The sequence below is a fragment of the Sclerotinia sclerotiorum genome, genomic scaffold (genome assembly GCF_000146945.2).
Source record: "Sclerotinia sclerotiorum 1980 UF-70 scaffold_20 genomic scaffold, whole genome shotgun sequence".
NCBI classification, from domain to species: domain Eukaryota; kingdom Fungi; phylum Ascomycota; class Leotiomycetes; order Helotiales; family Sclerotiniaceae; genus Sclerotinia; species Sclerotinia sclerotiorum.
In genome coordinates, this window is record NW_001820816.1 from 33,905 (window position 1) to 52,322 (window position 18,418).

At 41.2% G+C, this 18,418-nt stretch overlaps 9 protein-coding genes across 9 annotated transcripts; 6 read left to right on the forward strand and 3 right to left on the reverse strand.

Moving 5' to 3' along the window:
- Positions 1–17: 17 nt before the first annotated feature.
- On the forward strand, positions 18–3,217 carry SS1G_11723 (hypothetical protein; the record flags this gene model as incomplete). Its single annotated transcript, XM_001586644.1, has 10 exons — positions 18–27; positions 69–157; positions 212–336; positions 396–589; positions 640–1,059; positions 1,107–1,516; positions 1,828–2,002; positions 2,051–2,529; positions 2,583–2,886; positions 2,937–3,217. The coding sequence occupies 10 exons, from the start codon at positions 18–20 to the stop codon at positions 3,215–3,217; spliced, it is 2,487 nt and encodes an 828-aa protein (XP_001586694.1).
- Positions 3,218–5,321: 2,104 nt separating this feature from the next.
- On the forward strand, positions 5,322–5,471 carry SS1G_11724 (predicted protein; the record flags this gene model as incomplete). The annotated part of the gene is made up of 1 exon (XM_001586645.1): positions 5,322–5,471. One exon carries the CDS (start codon positions 5,322–5,324, stop codon positions 5,469–5,471), a length of 150 nt encoding a protein of 49 aa, XP_001586695.1.
- A 2,089-nt stretch (positions 5,472–7,560) lies between these two features.
- SS1G_11725 (hypothetical protein) lies at positions 7,561–8,478 on the forward strand (the record flags this gene model as incomplete). The annotated part of the gene is made up of 1 exon (XM_001586646.1): positions 7,561–8,478. The coding sequence occupies one exon, from the start codon at positions 7,561–7,563 to the stop codon at positions 8,476–8,478; it is 918 nt and encodes a 305-aa protein (XP_001586696.1).
- A 249-nt stretch (positions 8,479–8,727) lies between these two features.
- Positions 8,728–8,967, forward strand: SS1G_11726 (predicted protein; the record flags this gene model as incomplete). Its single annotated transcript, XM_001586647.1, has 1 exon — positions 8,728–8,967. The coding sequence occupies one exon, from the start codon at positions 8,728–8,730 to the stop codon at positions 8,965–8,967; it is 240 nt and encodes a 79-aa protein (XP_001586697.1).
- Positions 8,968–9,729: 762 nt separating this feature from the next.
- SS1G_11727 (hypothetical protein) lies at positions 9,730–10,722 on the reverse strand (the record flags this gene model as incomplete). The annotated part of the gene is made up of 1 exon (XM_001586648.1): positions 9,730–10,722. One exon carries the CDS (start codon positions 10,720–10,722, stop codon positions 9,730–9,732), a length of 993 nt encoding a protein of 330 aa, XP_001586698.1.
- A 2,024-nt stretch (positions 10,723–12,746) lies between these two features.
- Positions 12,747–13,188, forward strand: SS1G_11728 (predicted protein; the record flags this gene model as incomplete). The annotated part of the gene is made up of 3 exons (XM_001586649.1): positions 12,747–12,810; positions 12,916–13,017; positions 13,166–13,188. 3 exons carry the CDS (start codon positions 12,747–12,749, stop codon positions 13,186–13,188), a joined length of 189 nt encoding a protein of 62 aa, XP_001586699.1.
- Positions 13,189–14,023: 835 nt separating this feature from the next.
- On the forward strand, positions 14,024–15,265 carry SS1G_11729 (hypothetical protein; the record flags this gene model as incomplete). The annotated part of the gene is made up of 3 exons (XM_001586650.1): positions 14,024–14,406; positions 14,445–14,545; positions 14,760–15,265. The coding sequence occupies 3 exons, from the start codon at positions 14,024–14,026 to the stop codon at positions 15,263–15,265; spliced, it is 990 nt and encodes a 329-aa protein (XP_001586700.1).
- A 409-nt stretch (positions 15,266–15,674) lies between these two features.
- Positions 15,675–16,415, reverse strand: SS1G_11730 (predicted protein; the record flags this gene model as incomplete). The annotated part of the gene is made up of 2 exons (XM_001586651.1): positions 15,675–16,034; positions 16,122–16,415. The coding sequence occupies 2 exons, from the start codon at positions 16,413–16,415 to the stop codon at positions 15,675–15,677; spliced, it is 654 nt and encodes a 217-aa protein (XP_001586701.1).
- Positions 16,416–18,043: 1,628 nt separating this feature from the next.
- Positions 18,044–18,415, reverse strand: SS1G_11731 (predicted protein; the record flags this gene model as incomplete). Its single annotated transcript, XM_001586652.1, has 1 exon — positions 18,044–18,415. The coding sequence occupies one exon, from the start codon at positions 18,413–18,415 to the stop codon at positions 18,044–18,046; it is 372 nt and encodes a 123-aa protein (XP_001586702.1).
- Between the last annotated feature and the right edge of the window lie 3 nt (positions 18,416–18,418).

Here is an 18,418-nt window from a genome sequence, read left to right on the forward strand (position 1 = left end):
TGCGAATCTCCAAGCTAATGGCTCGCAGTATAATGCTCCCGTCTCCAGCATTCTTCCTGATCGACCAGGTTACAACACCCAGGGCAAGGCTATCAGTATTCGGGTCAACCAATTCAAAATCCTCGATGCTCCGAGAACAGATATCTACCAGTACGATGTAAGTACTGAAATCTCTTCATGACTCACTTTCAGATACTAATGAGCAATGCAGGTATTGATCGGTAAGGGTGATGCGAAGCCGGGACTAGTCAAGAAAGTCTGGCAATCTGCAGCTGTTCAGAAAGAATTGGCAAAGCATGGCGAGATGTGGCTCTGGGATGGTAACAAGATTGCTTGGTAAGTGATTTCTTTTTCAATTAAAATCTCACATTTTCCAATTTCCTGACATCTTTTAGGTGCTCGAGACCATTGGCTCGTGGTGAAGTTCGCATTGCTATTGATCTCGATATCGAGAATGGTAAACCAGGTGGTGACCCTGACAGAATGATTTACTGCCATATCAAGCAGACAACCATCATTAGAATGGCTTCTTTGCGCGCCTATCTCAATAAGCAATGTGATTTCGATAACACCGTTCTATGCGCTATCAGTAAGTCTATTTGTTGCAACTCGTAATGAATTAACTAACTCACATTTCAGACTTCCTTGACCACATGATTCGTCAATGGCCCAGTGAGAGATACACAGTTCAAAAGCGCAGCTTCTTTGCTCGCGGACAAAATCGTTCCCCTTTGGATATCACTATTGAAGCCATGAAGGGCGTTTACCAATCAATCCGCCTTTGCAACCATGTCACTGAGGGTAGTGCTATTCGTGGTCTTGCAGTCAATGTTGATGTTGCAAATGGCACATTCTGGACTTCACAAGATGTGATGCAGGCTGCTCGTAACTTGTGCAGTGCTAAAAATAGAGCTCTGAACTATGACGTCTTTCGCAAGGACCTCATGCCACGTCAGTCCAACAGAGAGGGTGGTAGACTTGAGAAGTCTGCAGAATTCTTGACTCTCGAAAAGATGAAGAAATTGAAGTTTCATCTCAAACATCATGGCAAGGAACAAGGTATGTATTTTCCTCGAAATAATTATTGTCGCTAACATTTGATTCAGATACAAAGGTTTATACCATCAAGAAGTTTACTTTTTCTCACGACCCCAAGTATGCCAACACGGGTGTCAACGCAAAAAATTACTTTTTTGCCCAAAAGGACACAGGCAAGCAGATGTCTGTGTATGACTACTTTAAGACCAAGTACAACATCCTTCTGAAGTTTTGGTGGGCCCCCTTGATCGAAACAGAAAGAGCCGGCTTCTTCCCGATGGAGGTTTGTACATTAATACCAAATCAAAAGTACCAGTACAAGCTTGACCCGAGCCAAACTGCATCAATGATCAAGTTTGCCGTTACCAGGCCCAAGGTCCGAATACAGTCTATTGGGCACGGCCTAGGTATGTTGAAATGGCAAGAAGACCCGTATCTCGCCCATTTTGGTTGCAAAATCGATCAAAATATGACCATGGTAAGTTATCCTTCCACATGTTTCCCCTTGATATATATTTACTTAAGATTTCTCAGACTCAAGCCCGACTTCTCCAGAATCCTGTTGTTCAATTCGACAGGGCTACTGTTGATCCCAAGACCTTTGGTCGTTGGGATCTACGTGGCAAAAAGTTTCTTTACCCCAATCCAGAACCACTAAATTCCTGGGCTGTTGTCATTGTCGGTGGTTGCATCCAAGTACCTGCTGTGAAGAACTTCTTACAGGTTTTTATTCAGACCTATATTGGTCATGGTGGTAAAGTTACTAACAAGACCCCTCCCATCCTTCAGTGCGCGCCTGAAGTAGATAAAGTTGCTGTGGGCGTTCAAGATGCTCGCAAGGCTGCTGGTCAACAAAGCAAGCAAACACCCCAAATCCTTTTCTTCATTATGCCAGATCGAAATTCGTTCCTGTACGAACGTTTGAAGAAGAATAACGAATGTCGTTTCGGTATGATGTCGCAAAGTAAGTGGTGACAATCCCTTCTTAGAAGTCTTAACTAATCAAATATAGTGATGAATATTGCCCATGTTCTCAAAGCGCAACCTCAGTACTGCTCAAACGTTTGCATGAAAGTCAATGCCAAGTTGGGCGGAACAACTTGCAAAGTTGCTGATGTGAAGCCACTAAAGCCATTTTTTCCGCGACCAACCATGGTCATTGGTGCAGATGTCTCCCACGCCTCACCAGGCTCACCACAATCATCTATGGCTTGCTTGACAATGTCAATGGACTCAACTGCTTGTAGATATGCTGCTGCAGTTCAGACAAATGGCAACCGTGTCGAAATGATTTCGAAGGACAACATCAACTCCATGTTCATTCCTTTGTTCAAACAATGGATGGCGAAGGTTGGCAAGGGATCGGGACCTCAACACATTTATTACTTTAGAGACGGTGTTTCTGAAGGTCAATTTGAACATGTGATCAACCAAGAGATCAAAGACATGAAGGCTGCTCTGGAGAACGCATTTGGCCAGCTTGCTACAACTGTAAGTGATTCAGGTTTTCAACTCTCCTCATCCTTTTAACTAATTATTCTCAGATTCGTTGGACAGTTACTGTGTGCACTAAGCGTCACCATCTAAGATTCTTTCCAAAAGATAATGATATGGCATCTAGTGATAAGAATGGGAACGCACTTCCGGGAACTTTAGTGGAGCGTGATATTACTCATCCATTTGAGTATGACTTTTACTTGTGCTCACACTCTGCCATTCAGGGTACTGCTCGTCCTGTTCACTACCAAGTCATTATGGATGAAGCCCAGGTCCCAGTCAATGATTTCCAAAGAATGGTATACCAACATTGTTACCAGTACATGCGCTCTACCACCCCAGTCTCCCTATGTAAGTTTCTCAAAGTTTCACCTTCTTCCTTCATACTAACTTGGTTTTAGATCCTGCCGTTTACTATGCACACTTGGCTTCTAACCGTGCTCGTGCACATGAGGCTCAAGGTTATAGTTCAGGACCTCGTGGTGGGGAAAAATTCCTGGAGAAACAAGCCGCTGCAGCAGCTGACAGAATCGCTGGCCGCGCACCCCCAGAATCCAGTCAAACGGGTTCAAGCAACTTAGTTGAGAACGTGCCACTGCTTCCTTTAGGAACTTTAAATGATCAAGACAAGGTTTACGGCAACGACCTCGCGAAGATTCGCACCGGTATGTGGTACATTTAAGTGCCTTCATATCATAATCCTCCTCATGATCTCTGACCCTTGTCCTTGATCTTAACACCTTTTTACTTCTATATTTTGTTTTATTACAATATTTTGATCCTCGGATCCCTGATCTTACGATTTCTCAATCTTTCTCTGCTTGCTAGTGGCTATTGCGACTGGTGTATGAGAGATTTGGGGATAGGACTTGTAATTTCACTTCTCAGGGCTTTGAAATCATCTCGGAATATTTTTCAGGGGCTTAGGTTTCAAGCTTCCTCTTTTTATTTGTGCACATGGGTGCGGGAAAGTGGTTATGGACTTGATGATGGAAATGGTTTTAACGATTAACGAAAGGTTCTAGCGGTGGGATAGTGGCAGCATTGGTTTCTTCCTCTTTTCATTTTAGTGTGGCTTGTGGTCGATGTCATTGATTGAGAAGATATGGATGGAATTTGATAATCTTGAGGTTGTAGTCAACTAGACTTTGAGGAAATGAAAAATTGCGATTGAATTTAACTTTGGGGTTTCATAAGAAATACTGTGAAATAGATAGTCGAGATATGTACGTCCCGAAAGCAGATGATGAGCGGAATAGGGCAGGGAATTGATTAGATTAGATTTAGATTATAAATGCTTCAAATAAAGCAATGAATAAAATTTGTTGTGCTCAGTAGTAGCTAGGTAGCCATACACAAAAAAATTAATGGAAATCGATTGAATATCATAAAGGAAAGAGATGGAGATTTCTCCTTATATTTAAATTTGAAGGACTATATGATTAAATTACATGTACATGTAGGGTATCCTTTGATGATCTTGGCATCGTTTTGTTTTCTTTTCTTTGGTTCCTGTCCATCGTTCTTGAGGGAAATTAGATATAAGATATGAGATATGAAATATGAAATATGAAATATGAAATATGAAATATGAAATATGAAATATGAAATATGAAATATGAAATATGAAATATGAAATATTTAATATTTGATGCAGCAATTCAGAGAGGAGATGGATGTACGATTTTACAATGGTTTAAAATATATGAAGCGTTAGGAATAGTAGGGTTTTGTTTTTGTTGGATATGTATGTATATGTGTATTTTATGTATGCTATGGTATGTGTATAGGGAAGGGTGTCACGATTCACCATCACGTGGGACAAGTAGGGATCACGTGATGGAGCCTCCAGGAGCATAGGCTCCTCAAGGCTCCTTGAAAGGACCAGTATATAAACATTCATTATTTTCATAGTACAGGAGCTTCGTGCTCAACTTAGTTATCAATTAGTTTACCTACATTCTACTTGATCTAGTAACGAATTCACTTTCAAGTGAATACCAGTGATAAAGCCTTAACCCATAACTACCAACCGACGAACCTTAGGCAGTCGCTGCCCCCAGTACAGTATCGTTACAAAGGGGTAGATGTTTATTGTGTATCTATGTGTTACACATATGTATATTGAAGGGAGGGGTGGAGGGATAGAGGGGTAGTTGGGATTTGAGAGTTGAGAGTTGAGAGTTGGGGTTTTTGAGTGGTGCTTGGGGGGATGGTATGGCGTGGTGTATATTGAAGGGTGGGTGATGAATATAGCTAGTGCATAATTAATTATATAAATACCTAATAAGTACCTAAATAAGATTATACACTACATCTATATCTAGAGCATTATATATTTGGAGTTTACTTGTATTATTATGTATATATATATATATATTTATTATTTGTTACACTGTGTCATTGTGATAGTATAGTTGATTGGGTATATGGTATATATATGTGGATTCGCGCTGTGGAAATATCGGGTATATACTAGAGTAGGTAGGTGGCTAGGAGTTGAGGGAATGGTGGTGATTATGGAAATGGGGGGATGGTGAAGATGGATGGTCTTGATGTTTGAATTTGATGTGATGATGTTGGGTAATAGGTCATTGAATGCTACTATGTATGTCCAGTCTAAAACAGAAACTTGTGCACAATTGCAATTGCAAGATGATGGGAAAATATGGATTTAGTAGGATCTTATGAATAATTGTCGAGATGATGGTGGGAATACTGATATAGCTGAAATTATGATCACTTCTTTGGATTATTGATGTCTACATCTTCGTCTATGTCTAGTGATGAAGAGTGTGGAAGAATGGAGATGGAGAGAAAGGGAGGGCGGTGAGAAGGATAGAGGTCTAGGGGATGCCGGGACGAAGGCAAGGTATTTGGTAGATTTGATACACGTGCAGTCAATGAATCTTGGAGATGCGAGATGGTTATGGTAAAGGGAGGAGTGGTTAATCAGGACTGGTGGACTTTCCCAGATGTATGATTTGAAGGTTGTGAGATGCAGGGAAATGAATGAATATTGTGGTAAAATGTATCGAGATATTATTTTGGCTTTGGGTAACTGTAACCTTCTTTGCCTTCATACAACTTCGTATAGAAATAATAAATAAATTACCAATAAATATTTCATAAGAATGAAAGGAAAAGATTATACGGCTGTCAACCTCATTCTCGATCTCAACCTTGAGTTCAACATCTCTTAGCAAGTATTGGTTTTCTATTCCCCTTTCCATTATCATTTTTATGTCATTTTCCATATGTACACTTCATCCAGTCACATGAAATCTTGTCGAATCTTCAACATGCAGCTTGCAACCAATTGAATGTTTCTTTACTACACCTACCGACGAAAAGAAATCATTTATCCTAATGATGATGATGTTAACCATCTCATGGATAAATGAATGAATATGAATCTGGGTTGAGGTTTGAGGGATAGTCTGTATGTAGGTACCTAGGTAGTACATATTGATTTCTTACATATATCAGATGAGATGTGGTTGTCTGGTGGTCTTAATTAGTTACCCAAGGTTAATTGATTTACTGTTGATTCTTGCAGACGTTTTTTTATCCTGGTGGTGTTCTGCATCTATCGAATGACAATGATGAGAAGGATGAAATCAAGAACAACGTCGGCGATATCCAAATGCTGACATCTCACAAATACTCACCATCTACTCCGTACCTACTAGGTATTTCTCTAATTCTATACATAGCCAAGAGGAGAGAAAGGAAAGAAAAAAGAAAAAGATCCAGCCAAAGCTCCTCCAATTGATGACAATTCCAATCGACCCACCCACCTTCATCTCACAGACCATTTTATTGTCCGCACATCATTTACTTTTACCCCTGGCTTGACATTTCAATTCTCACCATTCATTGGTTCAAATCCTCTAGGATATGGGTATTTTACCTTTTATCAAATCAATTGTTTTTATCTTCCCCGGAGAACCAGGTTACTTAGTATCTTAGTACCGACTTGGTACCTACTGTCCCTAGTCGTCCCACCCAGTTTGATTCAGATTAACCTTTATTTTCATTTTTCAGGTCTCATTGATTCGGGAACGGATACCCAATCCCATATTCAGATTCAGATTCAGGTCAAAACAGTTCACTTCACTTCAGATCTGGATACGATAACTTCAATAACTACCTTGCACAACAGGAGGAAGTGCCCGTGTACCCGTCTATTTTAATTACATCATACCCGTATGGAGATGGCCTGAGTTTATAACTTGGCTCAACATATCGCACAACAGAATAGAACCGTCTTGGCCATCTGCTTTGGTCGAGGAGGGCTTGGGTGTAAGGTTACGGACTTTGGATTGTTGAGTTGTGCCACTCTTTTTTGTCCTTCTCTACCTAGGTACATATAGGTCTTCGTCTTACAAATGGATCGACGACTTTGTTTATCGTGAGAAGAGGAGGAACACATATCCGAATTCGAATCGCGGAGAGAAGACACTCATAAACGAAACATCCCCAAAGCAAACCGTCCACTAGATAGACGATAGAATTGGAGTTGCAAAAGACGCGGGATCTATTGTATGATATTTATTAATATATTACCGTCTGTGCGGAATTTCTTCTTTCGACCGGAGGATAAATTGGCTTTTCGGAAGTTATTTTAAAGCAAAGGTTATACCAATTCGGTATCAATTGTTTTGAATCAATTGGCTTGAGCCTTTTGCGCAAGTGAGAAAAAGGAAAGAAAGGAGAAGAGATATCGAGAAACGTGAGTGAATGTGGGAAAAAGGCAGGAAGTTTGGACGAATACAACACACAGACGAACGGAAGAACGAGCGGGTGGACATTGAACATTGAACATTGAACGAATAGCAGATCCAACTCTTTGCGACAATTGATTTTGGTTTCGAGCCCAAGTTTCAATTTCACTCATACCATATCTCAAACACAATCTCAAACAGCTCAATTCGCCTTTAAAACCCCGTCAATTTCCCATCCTCAATCTCCAACCAAATCCCTCTCTCCTGTCTCTGCGAAAACAACACTGCATCATCCAAAATGTCATCGACTTCATACGACTCCAATCGCATAACCATAACCATACTAGGTGATGGTGGCGTCGGTAAATCCGCCCTAACATTACGGCTAGTAAAGTCTCAATGGACATCCGATTACGACCCTACAATCGAAGATTCTTATACTCTCACCCGACGTATCGATGGACAAACATATCATCTCTCGATAACGGATACCGCAGGTCAAGAAGAATATCGTGGAATGTGGCAGAGTGCCAATGGAAGTATGAGAAGTGATGCCTTCCTACTGGTATATGATATTACGCGAAGAGAAAGTTTAGATGCGCTAGAGTGGTTTGACGAATTAATTAGTATGGAGGGGGAAGTTAGGGGAGAAGAATGGAGAAGGGCGCAGGTTGAATCTTCACACTCAAGATCTCGTTCCAAGTCGAAAAAGTTTCAGAATTCAAATGTAAATCCTATGTCGGGATATGGATACGGATATATACCTCCGATCAAAATCGTGGCGGGAAATAAGTGTGATTTACAACAATCGCGAGAGGTGACGGCATCACAAGGCTTAGAATGGGCTAGGGCGAGAAATTGTGGGTTTATGGAGACGAGTGCGAGGAGCATTGTTAATATTGAGGAGACTTTCGCATTGATTGTTAGACGGGTTGTGGAGGGGAGGAGGAGAGCTGAAATGGATAGAGAGATTATGGATAGGAGGGAATTCGGGGATGACACAACATATGGGATTAGTGTGGATGGGGAAGAAGGGGATGAATTGGATAGGCAGAGGAAGGAATTGGGAACGAGGAGAGCGATGACGAAACCATTGACACCATTACCGCCGGGAAGTCTCGATGGGGAGAATGAAAAGAGGAGGCCTATGAAGTGGAGATTTATGAAAAAGGGGAAATGGAGAGCTATTGGAAGAAGGTTATCTTGTTGGAATTAATTTGGTGTGGTACTCATTCGATGGGGTGAGAGGGGGATGAGATTGAAAAAGGAAGATGGCCAAAAAGAAGGAATGAGACGAGATGACAGAAGATGAGAACTTACGACATATTTTTAATGACTTTCATAACCTACGGGTAGTGATTTTGCTTACTAGCTTGCTTGCGTGCTGGATATCCATTTGTATTTATATTTGGGAAGGATGGAAGGAAGGGAGCGAGGGAATGGGATGGCTGGTTCGTTGGATGGAATGGGTGGTTGGAAGGGATGGAATGAGATGGAATGGATCGGAACTGAAATGGGTTTGATTAGGTTGGGTTTGATTGGGTTGTCAATTTGGGCAAAGCATTTGAATGGATGTATAGGAATGATATCGGTTGGTGTAAAGGGAGGAGAAAGGGAAAAGAGGAAACGGGAAGGAGATCATTTCATATTTCATACTATGTATACGGAGGAACTTACTAGGTTGGTTGGTCAGTCGACTAGCTAAATATACTCGAGCAGAGTAGAGTAGAGTACAATATTAATATCATTATTTTTATTTTTATTCTCATTCTCATCCTCATCCTCTATATACCTATACCTATCCATCTACTCGAGTATCTACATATCCACCCACTCACCTACCTACCAACCAACCAATCTACCTACCAATCAAGATAACCCATACCATAGTAACATTATAAAATCATAAGAACAGAAGTTAAATAACCTTAGAAGTAAAACATTCATGATAAATATAATAAATGTACCTAAAAGTAAACCTTAAACCTTGAACATCAAAATATCAATATTTCAATAGGGTATATATATAATCGTGTAAGAAGATGAGAAGTTGAGGAATAGGAGAAGTTGAAGAAGAGGAGGAGGAAGATGGGATGGGTAGAATCTTGATTTGATTTGATAAGATCTCTAATAACCTTGGAAGTGTTTGTTGGGTATGAATTATTTTCATTTCATATTATTAATTTCATATTATATCTTGTGTCCCTACCTGCTGTGCTGTTCTTTGTGCTGTGCTTAGCTTAGCTTATTAGCTTAGCTTATCTGCTACTCTGCTACCCTGCTATATCTCGTTTGGTTTGGTTTGTGAGGAGATGAAATGATATTCCTCTTTCCTTTCCTTCTTCCCCTTCCTATCCTGTACTTCTGTATTTTTGTTCATGGCAGTATCAAGATCACGCACCCCCATCCCCAACTCCCCAACCACTTCTATCTCCCAGTACATCATAGAACCACTAATACCCTCTAACTAACTACCCCCATTCTTCTCATCCAACATCTTCACCCAATTCCTCCACTCATTATATTCCTTCCAACTAACACTTTCCTTTCTCCCTTGATACCTAACCACAGTCAATTGACCCACTTCTCTCCATTTCTCCCTCCTACCTCCCCACCCAGCCTTTCTCATCGCACTCACTACCGTTTCTTCCCTGCCCCATTCTTGCTCTACCGCTACATCGGGTAAATAACACGCTCCATATCGTTTATTCTTATGATAAAAAGTGATACGAATCCCGTGAACTCCAATTTCCCAATCGAGTGGATGAGCACAGGTTTCGAAATCTGTGAGTAACGTTACTGCTACTTCGAGGGTGGGAAGCTCGGAGCGGGAAATCGGGGAAAATCTTGTATCGTGTAATGCGGATGTTAAGGCGTATTCTGGGAGAGAGGTGATGAGAGGTTCGGAGGAGAAGGTTCCGATGCAACCGCGAAGGGTGGGGGAGTTTTGATGAGGATGTGAGGAGGTTGATAAGGTGTTCCAGGTTACGAAGAGAGGGGATGACCAATCGCGGACATTGCGAGGAGAGGAAGAAGGGAGTTGTGTGGTGTGGCGTGGAGAAGGGGCGATACCGATGGGAGTGAAAGATGTAGTTGAGCTAGAAGGAGTAGTGGCAGATGTTGAATTTGAGGTAGAAGTTCGTTCAGATGAGGAACTAGAAGATGGAGTACTAGTTCCTGAAGTGGATCGTGTGATACGTTGAAGTATAGGATGACGAGCCAAATTTGTGTTTGCATTTGGATCTGGTCTTGGATCTCTTCTCGATTGAATTTGTGAGGTTGAATCAATAGTTTGAGGATTAATGTCTTCTTCATCTTCTTCTTCTGAACTGGTTAATTCAAGACCTTTAGGATAGATTGTCCATAATTCTTGAACTTTTTCCAAGGGTAATGATGGACGTTTTTCGAGATGAGCGGTTAGAACTTCGAAACAATAGAGACAATGATCTGGAGTAGCCATGATTTTTAATGGTATCGGTGAGGAGGTAGATGGAGATGCGGATGGGGATGTAGATGAATTTAGATTTGAATAGAGTTGTGACTGTGAATGTGATTGTGATTGTGATTGTACCTCGGATGAATAGTGATATAAATATCTATGTGAATATTTATGTTTGTATTCATGTAAAGATTTAACTCTATCGTAATCCAGGAATTTAGTAATGAGCAAGAGTTGATGTATCGAGGTTGTCGAGATGAGATGTTTGGAAAGAGGTGAAGACAGAAGAGGTTGTGATGGAGGAGGTTGATGTTGTTGGAAGTGAAGATGATTAGTGGTAGTATTGTGGGACTTCATGGCGGGGTGTTATCGATAACGTACGTTATAGCCTGATTAGGTTATGATTAATTATTATTAGCTGTATGAAGTGATTGATTGATCTGCCGTTTTTGGATGCTTTGATGACGAGACACAATTTGCATAAATGTCGTTTATGAACAAAAAGCTTATTTTTGGTGGGTGATTTGTGCAATTATGCAATTGTGCAATTGTGCATTGTGTGTTGTGGATTGTGGATTGCGGATTGCGGATTTCGGATGTCGGAGTTAAGGGAGAGATCTAGATTCAATCCTACCATACATGTGATTGAATGAATGAATCCTTCTCATTGCTGTGCTTGTGCTTGATAATACCTTCACTCCAAATTACCCCTCAAATTAATTCATCGTATAATGGAAGCTGGTGTTGACTTGTTGTATTGACCAGCTATATTACTACAATGATGATGTGATTGAGATTGATGTTCTTCTTTTGTATGAAAGTACACTTGACATAACCTCTAGCCTCTTTTTCTTTTACTGAAAGAGCTCGACAGCTTTAACCTCTCCAAGTTTTGCATGTCGTCATTATTTCCAGTACAAAGACAATTCTCTACCTAGGTAAGATCTTACTCTCCCGCGGTCTGCTTAGTTACTCGCTCTCAACCTAGGTACTTATTACTCTCTACTTACCTAGGTATTTGGTAGGTAGGTACTCACTTCATTCTCATCCAACATCACTTTCGATTACTAAGCAATCTACATGTAAATGATACTCTGTATTAATAATATATCATATAATTATCAACCTTTTCTCCCCTGATCTCCTAAACCCCAAACCTCAGACAAGACCTCACTCACCCCTCAACCCCAGCGTAACAATGAATCCATAAACCTCATATACAACTCAAAAAGTTCATCCGTTCGGATCTCAAACTTTCCGTCTCATTGACACTTTTTACCCATGAAAAGGGTTCAGTCAATCAGAAGCAATAATCAATCGTGATGAGACTTCATGGATGATGTTTGACATGAATGTCAGCTTGCTTGGTATATCTCTCGCTTCACTTCATCCATGTTTCGTACCCCAGATATATCAGCAACCTCTTTCTTTTGACCCTACAACACAGCCTTCCTATCGTCTTACTGTCCCCTCTAACTTTCCTAAAGCAAGTTATAAAATATCTACGAGCTTGATAAAACTTTTATACCATAAGCCTTGCCCATACATCTGATGTATCAGTATCATTTGATCATCCGGAGAATTTAGCGTAGTGAACCCTGGTTTCTTTGAAGTTGATATTCGCGAATAGTAGGAGCTTGGGGATAGACTAAGGATACGACTGGTATGTTGGTTGGTTCTTTCTTGAGTGATGATCGGACATCAGATGGATTTATGATAACGCTGTTTGGGGATATGGGAGGTGTGGTTTGAGGTTGGGTCCTTGGCTTGGGGTTGTGAGATGGCATGTCGATGAATGGATGGATTGAGAGGGAGGGAGAAGATATAAAGATGACCACCTCTTAGCTGAGGAGATACGTTTGTGGTATCATTCATCTTTTCCACTGCCTGTCTACCTACAGACTATCTTTCACCTCAATCATCCTCCATATATAAAATATATAATCTCTGTCGCCGGACGACTACATTCAAATCACCACTCTCATTACGAACCCGCATCTGTTCTTTAACACACACCACGAAGCAAATATATCCATCCCGCAATCATGCAATTCACATTCATCACCGTCATTTCCCTCATCGCCGTTGCGATTGCTACTCCTATTTTCCGTATGTTCTCAGCATTTTTTATCCGCTTGGCTTCTTCCATTATTATCATCTCATGTACACTGAGAAGGGAATGGTATAAACTTCTTATAAACTAACCATAAATAGCACTTCAGCCACGTCAAGCGCCAGCGATTGATGCATCTACTGCATCTATGAGTGATGCGCAAGGAAATGTCGTTGGTTTTGATTCTAAAGGTGTTAATCAAGGTTTGTTGGTTCTTCTCTGACTTCTCCTCCTTTCTTAGACCTTGCCTTTTATTTCTCCCCCTTTGGTCTTCTTCTTTCACCTTTTCTATTGCCCTTCTGATTATCTACGTCAACTGTGCTGTGATACTGATGATATTGGATTATATAGCTGCTAAGAACTCCGGCATGTAAAAGAAATAAATGGATAAATCTAGCCACTTCAATCTTCTATTTACGAAAGAAGGGATTCGGTACCGAGGGAAAATTTATTCAGGAAGGTATTTGGGGGAATATGGATTAAGGGGAAATGCAATGTATCAATTCTCTTCAGTTTTGAAGTTATTTACACTCTTGAGTATTGAATGGATGGATATAAATAAATGACATTGGTGTTGATCTTCGGCTCTACGTTACAATCTTAAAGCCAATTCTCCATTGAACGTTCTAAGCATCTTGGCATTCCCACACAATCCTCCGGAACCACTTTCTCCTTGACCATTCCCCGGGTTCCTTCAGATAAGAGTACAGATATATAATAAATTCCCATCATACCTGTTACATCAAGATCATACTTCATATTCACTAGAGCTGACGTCCTGTGCACTGTACAAGTCACACTAGCGGCAGTAGGGTTCGGCCAATGGCTTTCACCATCTTACACCTATCTAGTTAAGATCTTTTCATATTTGGCACTTGAATGTTTGAATCATTCTATAACATTAATCGAACCATCACAAAACATTACTCATAACGGTATAAATCTGATGTATATAGGTACGCCCACATATATATGTATAGCAATCACAGTTCAAATGTGGGGAAAGCAAAGGTGGGAAAGGTCCCATAAAAATATAAGCAAGCAGTTGAGCTTATTTTCACGCCCTTTCATAGACAGACGACAGTAATATAACCAACCGTTTTTCTTTCTGCCTTTTACCAGAGAATTTGATTTATCTCCCATTACCTACAAAACTCAACTCAATTACAATTCATCCTCTTCATCCAAATTCCATCCACTTCATCAAAAATGTCCACCCAAACACCACAAACCCTCCGAGCAAATCTCCCCCAAACCCTCCACATCCTCCGTCTCGATCCAATCCATTGTCCCGCACCAGATTTCACCTCACTCCCCATCCCCTACACCTACACCGAACTACCCATTCCCCGTCCCTCCGAATCAGACCTAATAACCTATCTAAAACCCGCGCACATACTAATCACCACCCGATTTTTCCTCCCCTCATCTCTTCTCTCCCAACTCCCCAATCTCAAACATGTAGCTGTTTTAGCTATTGGAACTGATCATGTCGATCTGGTATATTGTGCCGAGAATGGGATTTCGGTCTCGAATGTTCCGGCGGCGAATATTGAGGCTGTTTCCGAACATGGGTTGACGTTGTATATGGCGTGAGGAGGAATGTGGTGGGCATGCATGAGAGGACTAGGGACGGGAGGGAGTGGAAGGAGAAGGGGAGTTTGACGGGGTATTTTTATGGGGGGTTGATGGCGGGGTTTAAGGGGGAGGTGGTGGGGATTGTGGGGGGTGGTGAGTTAGGTAAGATGGGGATTTCCTTTTTGGTGGATGTATTGGGGAGCAACGGCGTAGTTCGCTTTGCTTCTTGATATTCTTGATTACTTCAAGTCTCAAGATAGGGGATTCATCAAAAGTGACAAATCATGTGATCAATCACTCGATTAAGTTCAATATCCCCAGATTCATCACAGAATCTTAGAACCTCAATCGCTAACTGATCCACCAGGAAACCGAGTAGCAACCCTTTGCCGTGCCCTCGGAATGACCATTCAATTCTGCGAAAGAAAAGGAGTCCCAGAAAACGAAACCCGTCCAAACTACACCCCCTTCACAACAGTCCTCCAAACCAGCACAGTCATCTTCCTCTGTCTCCCCCTAACACCTAGCACTCAAAACCTCATCGCCTCTCCGGAGTTATCTACAATGAGACCAGATATCCTCCTAATCAACATAGCACGAGGAGGAATAGTCAACGAGGAAGATTTAATCGAAGCATTAAAGCAAGGTAAAATAGCAGGAGCAGCAACAGATGTATATGTAGAAGAACCAGCTGGAGAAAATAATGCATTGGTGAGAGCGGCGAGAGAGGGGCATTTGAGGGATAGTGGGAGATTGATTTTGAGTCCCCATGTGGCGTGGTATGGGAGGAGTAGTGTGGAGAAATTGAGGAGGGTGGTCGCGGAGAATGTTAGGGGGTGGTGTGTGGGGGAGGAGGGGAATATTGTGGGTTGATTGGATGAATAGATGTGCGATGGATGTTGAAAGGGAGTGAAGATGTTGATATAGATTAGAGTCAAAAGTCGAGATTAGATAATTGCCTCGTAGGCAGAGATGAGTTCAATGTTTTCCTGTATATTTAAATACGTTTTATTTCTATACAGTTTTACTTTGAGCTCAGTTTTTACAGTCTTATTTTCCCAATTTCCCAGATTCAGAATTCCCAATTTTCCAATTTTTCAATTTCCCAGATTCCCAAGTTCCCAGATTTCCATCCCAGATTCCTAAACTCCCAACTCCACCCTCTCTTCCCAACTCCCAACTCCACCCTCTCTTCCCAACTTCCAACTCCCCACCTTCAACCCCACCGCCATCCCCTCCACAAATCTAAATCCACATCCACACCCCCTCCTCCTCCCGTTCACTATCCTCCCCCCCCCCCCCCCCAATACATCGGAAACGCCAAAAGCAAAAGCCACCCTCTCCACCTCTCCAACGTCTCAATCTCCTCCTCCGTAAGCGCAATCCACCCATTCCTCCTCACCCACGCCTCAAACCTCTCTTCATTCCTCCATTCAACCCATAAAGAATTACCCCTCTTGTACACCGTATCCAAGTAAAAAAGTTCCCAGGTCCGACCTGAGATTTCTGAGGATTCCGTAGTGATGGCTGTAAGGAGGGAGGAAATTGTTGAGGAGCTGACGACTGGTGGATCCGGAGTTGATCTATTGGTGGGGATTTCCAAGGGTGCGACTTCTGATTTTTTAATCGTGGGACTTTGTCCCTGGATATCGACTTAGTGGATTATTTCGTGAAAGTCGTTGACGACCTCTGTGAGATGTTTCTCTAGCTCGTGGAGTATGTCTTTCACTTGGTTAAGGTCGTTGAGAGAATCTATAGATTTTGGAGTTTCGGGGATATCTGCATCAATTATGGTAGTCTTTTTTTCCTCCTTTTTCTCCTCCTCCTCAGAAGTCAAGAATGAAGAAGCCCATTTGAGAATCTTATCCCAACGTTTATCATATATCTGAGAAGCTTCACAGAGAAATTTGCGGGTGACCAATGCTATTAAACTGATTATAACCATGTCTTCGATTAGATCGGCTATGACGTAGATGAATAGGAGGATTGAACATGTTTCGAAGATTTCTTTGTAGTTGGCCATTTTGGTTTTTGTGTGTGTGTGTGTGTGTGTGTATGGTGAAAATATAAATATATATAGTGTTGAGGATATGTATGAATATGAATATTGATATTTGTATTGTGTGTGTAAATGTATGAAGAAAGAAAAGAGAAGCTCAAGGAAAATATAACAGATTATATACAATTGTGTGAGAGCTAGACAAACCCGTTTATTCGCTTAAGACGAACCGTTGAATCTAATAGAGAATTTATCTTGTCTACTAGCTTGGCATGAGTACATGACGTTTGGCATCTGCTTTAGTGTTAGATAGTTTACACTCCGTTCGTAGTAAGCTGGTGAATTGAGTTTTTTTAGTCTCTTTTTGTACAAAGGTAGTGATGACGTGCCAGCTTAGTGCAACGGTGTTTGGTGCTAGATAACGCTAGAATAAAACGGTGAGTTAGGGTTTTTCCATTTGGTTTAGCGAGTGAGGGATTTGAGTGAATGACCTTGCTTCGTAGTAGATAGACTGTTGGATAGATAATTTTTCGATGGACTTGAACTTTTTAGTCTATTCTAGCAGGTGGCGAAAAGTGACTTCATGATCCTTTGAGGTTAGGTAGTCTGGTATGGTCATTCATGATGTGTCAGATTCATCTCTTTCGTGGAAGCGGGGTAAAGTTAAGCAAGGATCGAGATGTGATGGGATAATAGAATGGCATATATATAGGCATCAATGAAAAATGTTCCATTTATTCAAGTTATGGCATACTACAAGACTCTCCTCAGCACACTCACTCATGTCCCATATCTATCAATTCCAGTCGATAGCGATCTTAATATAACTACTCATGTATCTATTACCACGCAATGCATCCGCATATGTCCATTATTTCTCGTGATTAGGTCCGAAAAGCTTTTTTGTGATTTGGTGCACACCTACTGAATATGCATCTATGCATATAGACTCTCTTAGCCTCATCGATCTTCACCACGACAAGAGAATTCACCAACTTTCCAAAATCATAATTTGCTACGGTGAGTTTTTGTTACGAGATTTTAGAGACTTTTAGGTCTGAATTAGGTAAGGTAGAGTGATAGTAAGAATACTTTGGTATCTAGTTCACTGGCGATTTGAGGAATTCAATCACGCAATTTTAAGTAATTATGAAGATGAGGACACATCTTAGTAGGAGATAATGCTCTAGATTAGTTATACTTTGACCATAATAAGAGTCTTATACGGTAACTTTGTGCTGAAATATTTCGCCCCGCGCGAGCATCCCACAACGTAAGTTGTGAACTGGAGTTGGGAAACTTTAATTTGTGGAAAAGGTCAGTGATGAGGGATATTTGAGGACTTGACTCAAGTATGGGGATGTTTCAATATCTAGAATGGTTCAAGTTGCTGAGTAATCTCTTTTACGTAGTGGTGTAAGCTATCGAGATCTAGCACGAGCAGAAAAGTAGTACCTTCACAAGTTGTCTTAACTGATGATGTCACTTTCTGAACGAATTGAAATTTATGATAATAAGGATATTTAATTTGTCTGAAACTTGATTACATGCTAAACGCCGAGAGTGATTCCCATCCCAACCTTTCATGATTGTCCAAATGCGCCGAAAAAATTACATCCCCGAATACTCAATACACCTCGATTCAAGTTTCGCTACTTCCCTCCTCCTCTCAAATGAACCTCGTCTCCCCAATCACCGGAGGTTCTAGCCGGATAATGAATTCCATTTCCTTTCAGATAGGTTTCATTAGTCATAGACATCCTCCTCTCATCCGCAATTCGCTTTTCCTCATCCCAAGGTTTCTGTATCTGGGCTCTGTACCAACGCACAGATTGAGCAATGATAGCCAGTCCGAAAGCTGCTATAAGGAGAATAAATACCACGATAATGATCAGGGTTTTCTGGCTAGAGGTCGATGGCGTATTGGCGATGGGAATGCATTTTCCGTATGCGAAGACTTCGGCGCAGGATTCGTTGTTGGAATCTACTCCTAGGTAGATATTGTTGGTGTTGGTTGAATTCATGGT